Source organism: Rosa chinensis, chromosome 6 (assembly GCF_002994745.2).
Source record: "Rosa chinensis cultivar Old Blush chromosome 6, RchiOBHm-V2, whole genome shotgun sequence".
Taxonomy (NCBI): domain Eukaryota; kingdom Viridiplantae; phylum Streptophyta; class Magnoliopsida; order Rosales; family Rosaceae; genus Rosa; species Rosa chinensis.
The window spans coordinates 26,329,239-26,343,844 of record NC_037093.1 but is presented as its reverse complement, the minus strand read 5'-3'; the positions used below and the strand labels follow the sequence as shown (position 1 = coordinate 26,343,844).

Sequence of the window (14,606 nt, the reverse complement as noted above, 5' to 3'; positions counted from 1 at the left end):
CCAAAATGAAAATCGATGTTATTAAAATATACAGACATCGATTTTTTGTCGAAAACGATATATTACTGAGTACCAGACATCAGTTCCAAAATGGAAATCGATGTTACTAAAATATACAGACATCGATTTTTTGTCGAAGACGATATGTTACTGAGTACCAGACATCAGTTTCAAAATGGAAATCGATGATACTAAAATATACAGACATCTATTTTTTGTCGAAAACGATATGTTACTGAGTACCAGACATCAGTTCCAAAATGGGAACCGATGTCTGTAATAGTATCAGTCATCGGTTCTTAAATCAATAACGATGTTAAAACGCAAATTTGTGTTGTGTAATCTATATTTCTTTAAGCATTAAATACAATAAAATGTGGGTTTAACAATAGTAAAACATGTAAGTTTGTTATCATTTAAACCTATTTACATCGATTTATAATTAGGAACCGATGTCTACACGAATGCTAGACATCGGCTAAAAACCGATGTCTGCATTTTTCGGATCTTTCTCATCACCCACAAAGACATCGGTCGGGTTTTTGTTTCTCATCGGTTTTTGGTCGATGTTTGGGGCCATAATTCTAGTAGTGCTATACTCATAACGAATATCGTGAGATTTACTCATTTCTGAATCCCGCTGCGTCTTCACACACTAATCAAGACAAGCACAAATAACCACAATCCGCTCAACAGAACTCTGTCAAGTACCTAAACACATACGGTCTCAATTCAGTGCTCGAAACTCAAAGTGATTAAAGTTCGAATCCCCCATTTGAACTAAAATTCGAAAGTAACGCCAATTGAGGCAAAACTTCATCTGAGACGACCCAAAGTCTCCGGAACACTCCTACGATGGATATGTCACAACGACAAGTCGATCCCACAGTCGGATCCTCACGGATCAAAAATCGAACGATTTGAAACACTAAAAATCCTAACATGCATGCTCATCTGATCTCCAAAATTACAAATCATATATCAAAATGCTCGTATAGACGAGTAGATGATAAATGAAGCAAGAAACTGCCCCATACCTAGCCGGAAATGCCGCCAAGCACTGCCACCGGCCAAACTAAAAACCACCACAATCTAACCGTCCAAAATGTCAACAATACCAAGTATAGCAACTTAGATACCTATAGCTTGAACCAACTCGGCCTAGATCGTCGCCAATCGCTATCACAAGGCAAATACCATTGTTCACCGTGAGTTGACTATGCTTCAGTGTAAATCGTCCAAAACCATCACCAAGGGTCGAAGGAGGAAGCTCCCACAAACCTATCAAATCCAGTTTGAGCCGCTGTCGTCGCCGGAGGAGGAAAATCGGGTTTGGTCTGCCTTCGCCTCCACGATCTGCCGTGTACGCTTTGAATCGCCACAAGCCACCACCGTAGAGAGGACCACATAGAGGAGGCAAGCCTGTCTGTGTTGGTCTCGTGGCCTGGGGCCGCGGGAACTCGACGGAAAAGTTGGGCTTTCCAATGGGGTTCAGGTCTGGTCACCCTGAAAATTGGGAGAGTTTGGTTATGGAAATTTCTGGAAAAAGGGATTGAAATGGAAAGTGATTTCCATTTTCGGAAATCTTCTATTTATAGTAATTTTCCGGAAATCTTCTATTTATAGTAATTTTCCGAAAATAGTAGAAACCTCCACTGACCATAACTTCCTCGTACAAACTCCGATTTTGGCGTTCCACATATCCACGAACTCGGTATGGCACTACTCGAGACCTTTTTGTTCTAGCCGACGGTGGCTCTGTGGAACTGCTTGGGCGGCGGCTGTGTTAGTATTGTAGGAGACGATGTATTTGTTAATCCTCTTTAAAGAAAAAGAAAAAGAAAAAGAAATGTATTTGTTAATTTTTTAGAGTTATACTCTTTTACTCTATCCATGTGAATTTAAATTAAGCTGTAATTTTTCTTATTGGGTTTATCTGTAATTGAGCCTTGTTTTGAGTAGGGCTGTCAATTCCGACACGACCCGATAACACGACTCGAAACCCGCAAGAAATAAAGCGGGTTGAACCCGCACGATTAAAAAGCGGGTCAGCCACGGGTCAACCCGCCATGACCCATTTAATAAATGGGTCGGCCACGGGTCAACCCTCCAACACGAAGTGAACCCGTATAACCCGATTATGCTATATTTTATCCTGAAATTTTAGACGTTGGGAGTATTTGATCATAAGATTAGACAATTTGAAATATTTTTCTTTATAATTATTGGATTTAATTATTTATGAATTATATATAATTATTTATATTCTTCGTCTTGTGGAGTTTTTAGCAAATTTAATCAATTTATGCATTTTTTTAGTTAAATGGGTCGCATTGTTAACCCTTAAATGAGTCATTTTGTCAAACACAACACAACCTATTTATTAAATGGGTTAAGCGGGTTGGAAACGGGTAACCCGTTTAATAAATGGGTTGGGTTTGGGTTTAAATTTTTGACACGATTATTAAATGGGTTGGGTTTGGGTTTGTATCTTGTAACACGATAAATACCTTGACCCGACACGAACCCAACCCGACACGACCCATTGACAGCCCTAGTTTTGAGCTCTCCCTCTACTTATCATTACCGAAGTTTCATTAATTACCAAAAAAAAAAAAAATATTTGTATAGTGGCGAACTGACGTAGGTGGGCCGTGGGCGAATGAAGAAGAGGTTCACAGCTTAAGCATGAAACAACCCGCAGAGAATCGAAACCCCGCGCACTACGGAAAAGCTGAATCTAAAATCGAATCATTCCAACAGACATTAGTTGGTTTTGACTTGATAGCTGGAATTTTGTGAAAACCTTGGAAAAAAAAGCCAAAACTGGTAGAGGATGGTCGAGACCAAATTCCTAGTCCCTCCATATTTGAACGACACTTGTTCTGTTTGTTTCGATGGTCAGCAGTTGTTGTTGTTCTGTTCCCATTTGGTCTTAGAAAAGTAAAACAAACGCTGACCCCTAAATCATTGTCTCCCCAGAGATAGAGAGAGAGAGAGATATAGAGACCCAAGTCAGTGACTTTGATTTGGTTCTCTTCATTGAAATTTGAGATTGGCCCTATATTTCTATGGCCAATCCTCAACATGAAGAAGAAGAATCAAAGTCAGTCGTCTCCATTGCCTCAACCTCATTAAGGAAATCAAGGAAATCAAAGCGTCCTTCCTGGTTCACACCCAAGAGGTAATCTTTCTCTCTTTTTCTTTCTGACATTACAGAAAGTTTTGAATTTTATTCTTGGGTTTTCTTTGCTTGTTTGTTTAGTTTCATGGGTCGAAGAAAGAAACAGAATTTCTGCAGAATTGAAATGTAGCCAAGTATTGGGTTTTTCATTTTTTTTTTCACGAGGAAACAGTTTTGATAATGAAGGGAGGTGCGCTACGGTAGTTACGGTTTAGTTAATGCATTGGACTTTTGGAGATTGGGTGAGTTAAGTATCATATGAGGGTCATGCAATAATTGTGAGTGACGTTAGAGTCATTAATGTCTTGGTTTCTATTTGGGTTTGTAATCATGTGTTTACCGACCTTGTCATTGCAGGTTACTTCTCATATTCTGTGTGATCAACTTGGTAAATTATGTGGACCGAGGAGCAATATCAAGCAACGGCGTGAATGGGAACCTTCCAATTTGCAGGAATGGGAAATGCAAACCTGCTACCGGCATACAGTAAGACTCATTTGCATGACTCCTTCCTTTGGCTTTTCACATTTGGGTGTCATCCATGCGTTATTGGATCCTATTTATTTGAATGTGCTGAATTTTGATGTTGGTTGACACAATCATGTTTAAGTGCCGTCATTTTGAAACATAATAGTTCCTTCAGAGCTAAGAAACAAATGTTCTCAATACCAAAGTTAAGAAACCAATCTTGTCTCCATATGAAAGAGATCATCTGTTTTCTAGGAGCACCTGACCGTAGAAGTAACTGGAATTGTTCTCTAATTAGTGTTGGTGCACAGCCAATAGGATTTGTTAAAAATTTCCACACTGCAGCTGTAGTTATGGTTTCGTTGTGAATGCGGTAATTCAAAATTAGTTTCAAGAATTTTTTGAAGGGAAAAGAAAAAAAAATAGAGGAAATTTTGTGTCCTTTTATACTCTATTCCTTAGATTTTTTCATTACGCTTCTGGCTTTTTCTTGTATTCTTCTTACACATGCTAAATGTGATTCCTTTTTGCCATTTAATAACCATTGTCTACTTACCATAAAAAATGTTCATTATTTGTCTTCTTAATTTCTTTTCTTTGTAGGGGGCATTTTTTACTGAACAATTTTTCAGTTGGATGTCTATCGTCAGCTTTTATGGTTGGACTTCTGGTGGCTTCTCCAATTTTTGCAGCACTAGCAAAGAGGTAACAGTGACGTGTTGCATTGAACTGCCATGGTAGTGCATAATTTTAAAGATGAGATCTCAGTGTATTGAACGGAAGTATTAGTTGTAGACAAGTATTGCAAATTCATCGAAAAATATGCATGAAATTCTTTCTTTAAAGAACGGGAGCTTAATGTATTCATATAAAAGTACGTAATGAACTAGAGAATGAAGATTTTCTTTTTTATTTCTTATATATATTATCAAATTTTGCAGTGTAAATCCATTTAAGCTCATTGGAGTTGGATTGTCAATTTGGACTTTTGCTGTAACTGGTTGTGGTTTTTCATTCAACTTCTTGTCTATCTTAATCTGCCGCATGTAAGTGACTTGATCCTTCTTGTTTTCTCAATACACCCCTGGCCTAGCTTCTTCTTGTTGATGTGGGATATTTTTATGCTATTTTGGTTGGTTTTGCCTCTATTAATCCAAGTTATGTTCTTTAAAGGCTAGTTGGTGTTGGTGAGGCTTCGTTTATTAGTCTTGCAGCTCCGTTCATTGATGATAATGCCCCAGCTGCTCAGGTATTGGATCTTTTGTTTCTGTTTATACCTATTCTTTTGCATTTGTTTGACCTGAGGTAATTACAGTATTACTATTTAGACCATCATTTCTGTCAAAAATATGATGACGCTAAGGCAGTGAGTATATGCTCTAGGATTCGCAACTTCTCTATTTTATTTGGATATCTTGACATCTGTGGCTTTTGCTCCCTCTCTGATGAGAACAAGTTTTGTCTATTGTGTTGCGCTTGGCTTCATTTGCTAAAATTTTTAACTTTTTGTCTTTTAGAATGCTATAAATAAGCCTTAAAGTTCTGCAGCATATTAGTTGTCTTTCTGTAACAAAGATGGTGGGATATAGTTATGAAGACTAAAATAGAATCTCATCGGTCATAAGCTACAGATATTCTGAACAAAACAGTCTCATAATCAGTTTCATGTCAGCAACAATTAATTGGACAATGCTTGACCTTACAATTTTCACGTGAGCTCTTCTTTTACTATTCTGTTAAGCTGAGAATCTGCCGTGCCTTATAGTCTCTTGTGATGCTGTTTTGGTTTTGTTCTTGTTGGGCTTCTCTGCTTGTAATGGTGTCTCACTGGTGTTGACAATTACTGCTCCTCATTGCTTCTGAATAGAGGAGGGCTTTGGAGATGGGGTTAGATGTGTATCTTAGATCTAGGCTGATGGGCAGTTTCCATTCTTTAAGTCGGTACCATAACTGTCAGTTATTTTAATTATGGAGGATTACCAGCCAGAGTATGAAGCAATCTAAAGGTACAAGATAAAAGTTTGTAATAAAGCTAACTTTTCAGAATGTTCTTACAACATTTGAATGAGGTCTGGATGGAGTATGGCTGAGCTATAGAAAATAGCAATCTATAAGATTCCAACAAATGGCTAAATTTAGCTCTGCATAAAGCTGCAAGCTCAGTTGCCATTTCGGCCTAGAGAATGGAGGGCTTATGAGTGATTTTTGTATTGTTCAGTTCCCTGTATTGTGATGCTCCAGTAATCATTATCTTTTCCCATTGAAGCAGGGTAAACCTTTGTAGGGAAAATAAACTAGGTGCATCAGTTGCAAAAATGGAAAGAGAATAGGTTCATCACTAGCTTGCAATTACACATTTTTTTGTTAAAATGCCATGCTATGTACCACACAGTTTTTGAGCAAGTTCTCAACTTTTAATTTTTGAATTTTTTTTTATGATTTTATGATTTTTTTTTTTTTTGGAGAATGGGTGCTAAGTGTTCTAGAAATGCTACAAGAGAAGTTTCATAAACAGCTGGATAAGCTCCAATGTTGGTGAAAAGGTTAAACTTTGAAATTCTTCAACTTGAGGCCCCGGTGTCGTGTCAGATCAGGTCCCATAATATGGCTTTTCAAAGGTTTTTGTTGAAACAGAAAGATCGGTGGTTTCAGCCTTGAATCTGGGATATTCTTGGCACACAAAAATTGCTCAGGGCACTGTAATTTACTTGGTGGCTGCTTGTGTGTCAGTTTGTTTTAGATATTTTAGATATATTCTCAACTTGATGTTCTTATAGTATGGTAGTGGCATATCCAATGACTCTTAATTCCATTAGAAGTATATTATAGAACATACTTGGATTAAATTAGTAGTTGTACTGCTAATTGTTGCAGTCATCTTGGGTTCATTTGGTAAGATTGTTTGCTTTTTCTGAACTATTATTAGATTTTGGATATATGTTTAAGTTGTAGATTTTATTTACTACCTGCCATGCCTCCCCCCTCTCCCCTTTCCCCTCCTTCCCTCTTCTTATCATGTATGTTCTCTTAGATATATTGATAATGTAGCCTCTTTGTTTTTGTCTTATTTATTCTTCTTGAAGTTTTCTGTTAACTGATTGTGTCTTTTATCTCAGAAAACTCTATGGCTTTCAACATTCTACATGTGCATACCATCTGGATATGCACTTGGTTATGTTTACGGAGGCTTGGTACGTTTATATATCCAATTGCTTCATGATTTATGAACTGAAAATTGTTAGATTACGAAAGCATGCACGTTTGAAAATATTCTTGTACAATTGTATCTGCTCTGTATAAAGTTCCTCAATTGTTTCCCATTTTTATTACATTTTTCAACCTCTAATTAATTTGTGGTTGTCTGTTATTTTAATGTATAGGTGGGAACTACTCTCAGTTGGCGTGCTGCATTTTGGGGGGAGGGAATTCTGATGCTTCCATTTGCTATTCTAGGATTTGTTATGAAGCCTTTGCGGATGAAAGGTGTACTTTTATGCGTTGATTCATTATGATCAGCAACTTTTTGGCGATCATCACTAACCAATTTTTTCTTACAGGTTTTAAGCATGATGAATCAATTGAAGCATTGACTGTGCAGGAGACGGCTGTCTCAGAAGTTCAAGGTACTGATACGAGTTGTGATTTATCTGCACATAACACGATTTACCTTGTCTGAAGAGCTTATAATTAGTAGGATTATCTCGAAGAAACTATGTAATATGTGAAGCATTTGTCAATAATTCCGTAGGATTTCGTAAGATCTTTTATTCTTGGGAAAAAAATACAAACAGTACCCAAACTATGGTCGACTCCGAATTTATGTACCCAAGTTTCCAAAACTATCACTTTGGTACCTAAAGTTCGGACCCCGACCCAACTTTAGTACCTAGAACACTGTTGGCCGTTACGGAATTAGTCAATTGTCAAATTTTGAGGGGTATTCTCGTCCTTTCACCAGATTTCTTCTTCTTCCTCAAACTCTCTTCATTTTCTTCTTCCTCCCAACTCTCCCATCATCTTGGGCACGGGTGAGCTGTGCAGGCGCAGGGTGCTGGGTGGGCTGCGCAAGCGTGGGACGCGGGTACATATGTTGGGTCGGGCTAGATAACCTGGGTACCATTGTGATAGTTTTTGAAAATTTGGGTACAGAAATTCAGAGTCGGTCATAGGTTGGGTACTATTTGTATATTTTTCCCTGGAGGTAAAGACATATGGTCTGTTTTACCCCTAAGAAAATGCCACGTGGCATGATAGTTAACGCCGTCCGTGAAGGCAGGTACGAATGTTGGGTCGGGTGGGATATTTGGGGTACCATTGTGATAGTTTCGGAAGCTTGGGTATAGAAATTCGGAGTGACCCATAAGTTGGGTACTGTTTATAGTTTTTTCCCTTTATTCTTATATGACATCTTTCATCATTCATCATTCATCATTCATCGATTCTCTTGATACTGTGATTTGAATCGGTCCATCTAATATGTTCTCCATGATACAGCTCAATGTTGTTGATTGTGTAAGAATATTGCTTCATGATTAAAATCTTTTCACATTCCTTGAGTTTTTGGGTAGCAGTTTGAAGGTCAATTGGCTGACTAAACTCTAGTACCATGATATGGAAAGAAATGAAAGATGCTATTCTCAAGTCATTGGACAATGCTGTAAGGAATATAAATGATTACCAGCATAAACTTGTATGATTGAAAGGGTGGAAAACATTTATCTTTAATGTTCGAATCTTTCATTAATTTCTTCGTCTTTGATTCTCTTCCTTGACCAATAACTATTGACTATACTTTTTGTAGCTCCTATTGTTCTTATCAAGATAGTGAAGCGTTCTGTTCTGTTGGTTATATTTCCTTAGATAGATTCTTCTCAATGCTTTAAGGAATATAAATGATTACCAGCATAAACTTGTATGATTGAAAGGGTGGAAAACATTTATCTTTAATGTTCGAATCTTTCATTAATTTCTTCGTCTTTGATTCTCTTCCTTGACCAATAACTATTGACTATACTTTTTGTAGCTCCTATTGTTCTTATCAGGATAGTGAAGCGTTCTGTTCTGTTGGTTATATTTCCTTAGATAGATTCTTCTTTGGCTATTGCTAATTTTGTTTTGAAACCCAATCTACGGATTCAGGTGCTTTGGACCCCAAGGATAGGGCAGTTTCAATGAAGGAAGATGTAACAAATTCTACCATACACAGACCTTCCAAGTGAGTCATTCATCCTTAAGCTTATATATATGCAGAAAATTATTGTATATCCATGTGTATTAATAGAAACTTTTTTCTTTTACCAATACATGGCTGTCAGAATTAATTACCTTTGAACATAATATCTGTGAACCAAATGTAGGTTTCCAACACTATTAATCTTCTGTGTTGTGTTTCTGTTTCTGAACAAGACAATTTCTTTTCTTTGCTTTATGTTTGTTTACAAATGAGCAACCGTTGTTGACATTATAGATTTGATTGGTCTCCTTTTACAAGTAAAACATTGAACAGCCTACGCCCTTTTGTTTGGAGACAAGTGTTTTTAATTCATATATATATATATATATATATATATATATATATTTTTGGGTGGGGGAGGAGAAAGAAGATTTTAAAAAACAACAAACTATGTAAAATGAGTGGGTAAGGAATCCACAACCTGAAAACTAGAAGCTCAAATAAAACATCTCTCTATACGACCACATGAGTACAGGACACAAATTCTTAAAGAAGCACTTTTACCAAGGGAGACAGAACCAATGTTTTAAAAGTGTGTTTCTGAGGCCCGCTTCCATGCAAGACGGTCGGGAAAGGACCGAGGCTTTAGTCTCGGAAGGTGACGCCTCTGTCATTGTATCATTCTTGTTTCTGAATTGTAAAAGGCTTTAGTCTTCCTTATCAGAAAGTTCTGTTTATATTATTTCTTTTTCCTTTATGTTTAAGTAACCCATGCTCAAATGAAAGAACTGAAGAATTTAGAACAAAGCCTTCAGACTCCTATCCCTTCACGTTACAAACAAAACAGGCCAAACTGTTGTTTTCTTATAGCTTCCTTCCCATGTTATATTTATTCCTCCATGTTGCAGTTTGCTTTGTATAAATCCCTTTTATAATTCTCTAGCAGTAATTACAATCATAAACATTTATTTATTGTTTTTAGTAACATGACATCCATTTGATGCTTATATTCTTATTTTATGGCAGGCCAAAAATTGCAACAAAAATAAAGAATCATCTTTCAAGGTTTATGAAAGATATGAAGGATCTTTTGGTCGATAAGGTTTATGTTGTTAATGTTCTTGGTACGTTTACTTTCCTCTCCTTCCCTTGCTTTACGTACCATCTTTCGTATGTGGTTTCTTTGGTTCATTGTGGTTTCTCTGTAAACTAGCTATTTTTCTTGGCAACTCATGCAATGTTTGTTTGAGAAGACGTGATATAATAATTTAGTGATCTTTCTCTACTACTAATTTTCTCCTGTACTGTTAATTTTCATTCTTAGGTTATGTAGCATACAACTTTGTAATTGGTTCGTACTCATATTGGGGGCCTAAGGCTGGTTATAATATCTATCATATGGTAAGAAACTGCATTTTATTTAATAACTCATTCAATATTTTCCTGTTCTTTTCATAATCATGGTTTGTTTTTCATGGTGTTTGACAGACTAATGCAGATATGATTTTTGGAGGTATTACAATTGTGTGTGGAATAGTGGGAACACTAGCAGGAGGCTTTCTTCTGGATTTCATGTCTAACACTATGTCCAATGCTTTCAAGGTAGGTATTCTTGTACTTTGATTAGGAAGGATCTAGAATGCCTTCCAAGCTCCATGCATTATTTCTTTTTCTCTTCACGACCGTACATGGAAGACTGAGTTACTTCATTGTGTGCTTTTGGATTTTGTTAATTTGCATTCTTTTTTCTTGTGTTCTGATGCCGTCTATTAGTTTAGAAACATTAATAGTCCTTTTGGGAAGCACGTTTAGAGATGCAATACAATCTTTTAGGAGTGGAAAACAAATTCTGTTTTCTATTTTTTTTTCGGGTGCTAGGAATTTTATTGGATATGAATTAGAAACTCATCAGATGCCTCAGAATTTCACAGGTTTTGAACTAGATATCAACAAATGTGGTTGGCATGCGATTGTATTTTAATAGGAAAAATGATCATTGGTGCCTTTCTTCATGTTATGCACTTCTCAGCAAGAGTAGCAGTGCAGCTTTCATCAGGAAGTTGGGATGAGGTCCTTAGATTTTGATGGAAATAATGTTTTTCTCTGATGTCAATCCAGAGGACACTGTCATGCATTATTTGCTTTAATAATTAAATTAACTATTTATTTTCTTATTATTTTTCTTTTCTCTTTTCACACTCTAAATACTAGACTTCTATTTTGTTGCAGCTTCTTTCAACAGCAACGCTTTTTGGGGCAATATTATGCTTTGGTGCCTTTTGCTTGAAGAACATGTATGGTTTCCTAGCTCTTTTTGCAGTTGGGCAACTACTTCTCTTTGCAACTCAGGTACAAATCCAATCAAATAAGTGACCCACTTCTTATTTGGTGGGTTTGTTCAATTCACCTATCTTGCTAGTGCATGCATTTCAAATTTCTCTTATGGTTTAAATCTGAAAATAGCTAGTTACCATTAATACACTGTGCTTAGCAGTAAAAAACATCTTTGGAATGCTTACTCTTGCAATTTCCATGTTTCCCTTCGCAGGGTCCTGTAAATTTTGTTTGTCTCCATTGTGTTAAACCTAGTTTGAGGCCACTATCTATGGCCATTTCTACTGTTGCAATTCACATATTTGGAGATGTGCCTTCCTCACCTCTTGTTGGAGTTGTCCAGGTTTGCATTACTATTTTCATTATCATGCTTTTGAAAATTTGAATATAATTTGTTATTGTCCATGCCTTACAATTGGACCAATTCCAGTTGACATATTTGAGGAGAAGTGTGGGCGTTGTTAATGCTAAATCATAAGTAACTTGCCATGAGGGTATTTATAGTTCTCTATATTCCATTTCCTGGTTTGAGCAGTGTTCTATAATTGACTTTTGGGCCAGAAGTCAAATGGGATAATCCTTTATTTATTTTTTTTTTTTTGGCAACCGCCAAATGTGATATCCTAAAGTGTATTCTTCAGTGCTCCTATAAAACCCCTATTCCAATGAAAGTTAAAATTTTTGTAAGGAAATTCACCTGCCTTACATAGAAAAGACCCATTTTTTGCCTTCAAATGGTACAATGAAAGCAATCATGAGCTTCACATTCTAGTCAAGTGTGTGTATAGTTGCTTAGATTTGGTTTTGACTATGCAGGATCACATCCAGAATTGGAGGTCAACTGCTCTTATTCTAACATCCGTTTTGATTCCTGCAGCGGCCATATGGTTTACAGGTAACTTCTTGTTAGTTACTCTGTTAATAATTAAGGAACATAATTTAAATTCTATGATTTCTGAGAAACTAGCAATTTAGTTTGAGCAAGGACATCTGAGTAATTCCCAAAAAAATATAGCACTTTACAGAGGGTAGAGGTATTGTTACGACTACTCTTGCTTTCTTTTCCTTGCCCAAGAGGGGATTATGCTGATCAGCTTCTCTGAGTTTAATGAAGTTGACAATTTTGGACCCTTCCCTGTTGATATAAATACCTTTGAAATCTTTGTTTCTACACCATTGCAGCAATTTTCATGGACAGCGTGGATAGATATGACGAAGAAAGTGATGATGAAGAAAGTGATGATGAGATAGAAACAACTGAAATGCCGTCGCTTGAAGAGAAGAAGACAGAGAAAACAACTGAATCTGCTGCTCAACCTGTCACATATTCAACTGTTGTCTAGTAGGTCCTTTTAATTTATGTAAATATGCTCCCAATTGCAATTTTCTCTCTGTTTTTTTTTATGAGGGCTTTGTTAATAACAATTTTTTTTGCAAGGGTTTGTAGGAAATTAGTTTTGCTACAGTGATACTTCATGTCATCTTACATTTGGATTCCGTTGGTTTCTAAGCCTTCACCAACGGGAACTCATCAATATATCAATTATTGATATTTACTGATAATTTCTTTATAAATTGAAATGGTGCTCTGCTTCAAAATGTGAAATGAAGTTGGATTGAAATTCAAAACATAGAATATTATTCAGAAGACAGCAATAAGAAACTCTGAAACTTAATAGTTTAAAAGACGGTCTGGAAATTTAGATACATCTTGGGCTTGATATCAGATCTGGTATTTTTTGTTTTTTGTTTTGTTGTTTTTTTTTTAGCTATAAAGCTAAACATAATGACTACATTTTCCCCAACCACAGAAGGATAAAGATAAACTAAAATGTTTTCAATCCAAAATGCTACAACTGGAAATGTAAAAAAGATCCTGAACATGGATTTATAAAAGTGGAGTTCAGCAGGTGCTGAGATTACATGTGCCCAGTTCACCACTTGGTGCTTTGCCAGTCTCCATCTAATCATCATATGGAAATGGGCGATCCTTTAGTCTTTCATGCTCTTTCAAAAACTCCTTGGCCAGGCTTTCAAAATCACCACAGCACTTAATGAATTCCCACAAGAATTCTCCCTATAGAAAAATTAATAGTTTACTTGCCACAAGATAAATATCAGGTTCCTGCTCATTAGAAATCCAGTTTAAAGTCATAATTCAAAAGTAGGAAGATGAGAAAAACAAAGGTGGAATAATAGCAACAACAATAAGATTACTTACATCATAAAACCTAATAAAAACAGGGCAACGCCTGAAGCTCCTGCATGCCCATTAAGTTGTGAAAAATTAGAACTGCTAACAGTACTTGCCAAGATATATATATATATATATATATATATATATATATATATATATATATATATATATATGCCAGCAATATCAGAAAGCAAGATTACTAACAGGATGATGTTGATATAGGCCTTTAAAAATGGTGTACCGTTCAACGAATTGTTCCTGCACAGAAAGGAAAAATTAGAAGAGTGAGCTCCTGCATAAAATAATAATAATAAAAAATAAAATAAAATAAAACACTATTGCTTGTCTAGGTTCGAACAGAAGCATTACAAACAACACTACATTCCTAAAATCAAACTGCCTCTCAACATAAAATATATGAGAAGCCTTTGAATATGAGTTCAATAAATTTGATTTTTTTAAATAAAATTCCACAAAGAAACTAGAAAAGTATTATGCAATGCCGACCTCAGTCATCCCACCCGTGGGTGTCAGCATGTAGGAATCGAACTCCATATCGCCCGACAGTGGTTTCAGTGCCTGCAATCATCAAAAGAAAAAGAAGAAAGAAAAAAGTGAAGCCATAAACTGATTAAGCTTTCCACTAATGTAATTGTTTGACATAAAATTATGTGCATGTGCGCTTAATGTTTGTCCTAGGACAAGTATTTATTTACATGCTGTTGCAGTGAAGGAGAGAAATAAGTGTGCGGAAAGAACAAAGGAAAAAGAAAACAACGCAAAAGATCTGCTGTCATTACCCAATGTGCAGGTAAACCAGATGCAAAAGCATTTAAAGCATTCACAGCCCTGAAGAAGACACTCGTGTCCTCAAGCGGTCCTAGTTTTGGATAGATCGAAAATCCCATCTTATTATCCTGCCCCAAAATAAGAAGAGAGAGTCATGTTCATAGTCCCAACCCCCCACACACACACACAAAGTCCTTTTGGTTGTTGGTGTAAGAACACACACGCTGGTCCATGTGCATATAAAGCCAAGTTCAGCAAAAGCTGGTACCACCTCTTTTTCCCAAGCAGCATCATCTGCACAAAGAGCAAACAATGCAACGGATGCCGATCAATGTTTTCGTTTTTGGCACAGGGCCCGGCTTCTAAAGTTACAGCCATCAGGGTGTGCTAAAGATAGGATGTTAATTGCTAATGCAGCTCATTCCTTCAAACAAAATACACAAGTGCTATATTTTTGCATC

General features: G+C 36.4%; 1 protein-coding gene across 3 annotated transcripts; it reads left to right on the top strand.

Moving 5' to 3' along the window:
* The first annotated feature begins 2,765 nt into the window (after positions 1-2,765).
* On the top strand, positions 2,766-12,722 carry LOC112173589 (probable sphingolipid transporter spinster homolog 2). 3 transcript variants are annotated; one of them, XM_024311252.2, is made up of 17 exons: positions 2,766-3,184; positions 3,542-3,670; positions 4,256-4,357; positions 4,594-4,698; positions 4,826-4,901; positions 6,769-6,843; positions 7,033-7,135; positions 7,210-7,275; positions 8,792-8,867; positions 9,852-9,949; positions 10,150-10,226; positions 10,314-10,427; positions 11,055-11,174; positions 11,374-11,502; positions 11,976-12,054; positions 12,342-12,501; positions 12,607-12,722. In XM_024311252.2, coding segments are annotated over exons 1-17 (1,623 nt in total). In that variant the 5' UTR covers positions 2,766-3,071; the 3' UTR covers positions 12,608-12,722. The 3 variants fall into 3 exon arrangements, with proteins under 3 accessions (XP_024167020.1, XP_024167019.1, XP_024167018.1); XM_024311251.2 differs by having other exon boundaries at positions 12,598-12,722; XM_024311250.2 differs by having other exon boundaries at positions 2,767-3,184; positions 12,342-12,722.
* Positions 12,723-14,606: the final 1,884 nt, after the last annotated feature.

Bases quoted from the DNA above. Each gene is read 5' to 3' on its own strand.
- LOC112173589 (XM_024311252.2), top strand. From the start codon at position 3,072: ATGGCCAATCCTCAACATGAAGAAGAAGAATCAAAGTCAGTCGTCTCC. The intron at 3,671-4,255 runs GTAAGACTCATT...TTTTCTTTGTAG, and splicing joins AAACCTGCTACCGGCATACA to GGGGCATTTTTTACTGAACA. The intron at 4,699-4,825 runs GTAAGTGACTTG...TGTTCTTTAAAG, and splicing joins TCTATCTTAATCTGCCGCAT to GCTAGTTGGTGTTGGTGAGG.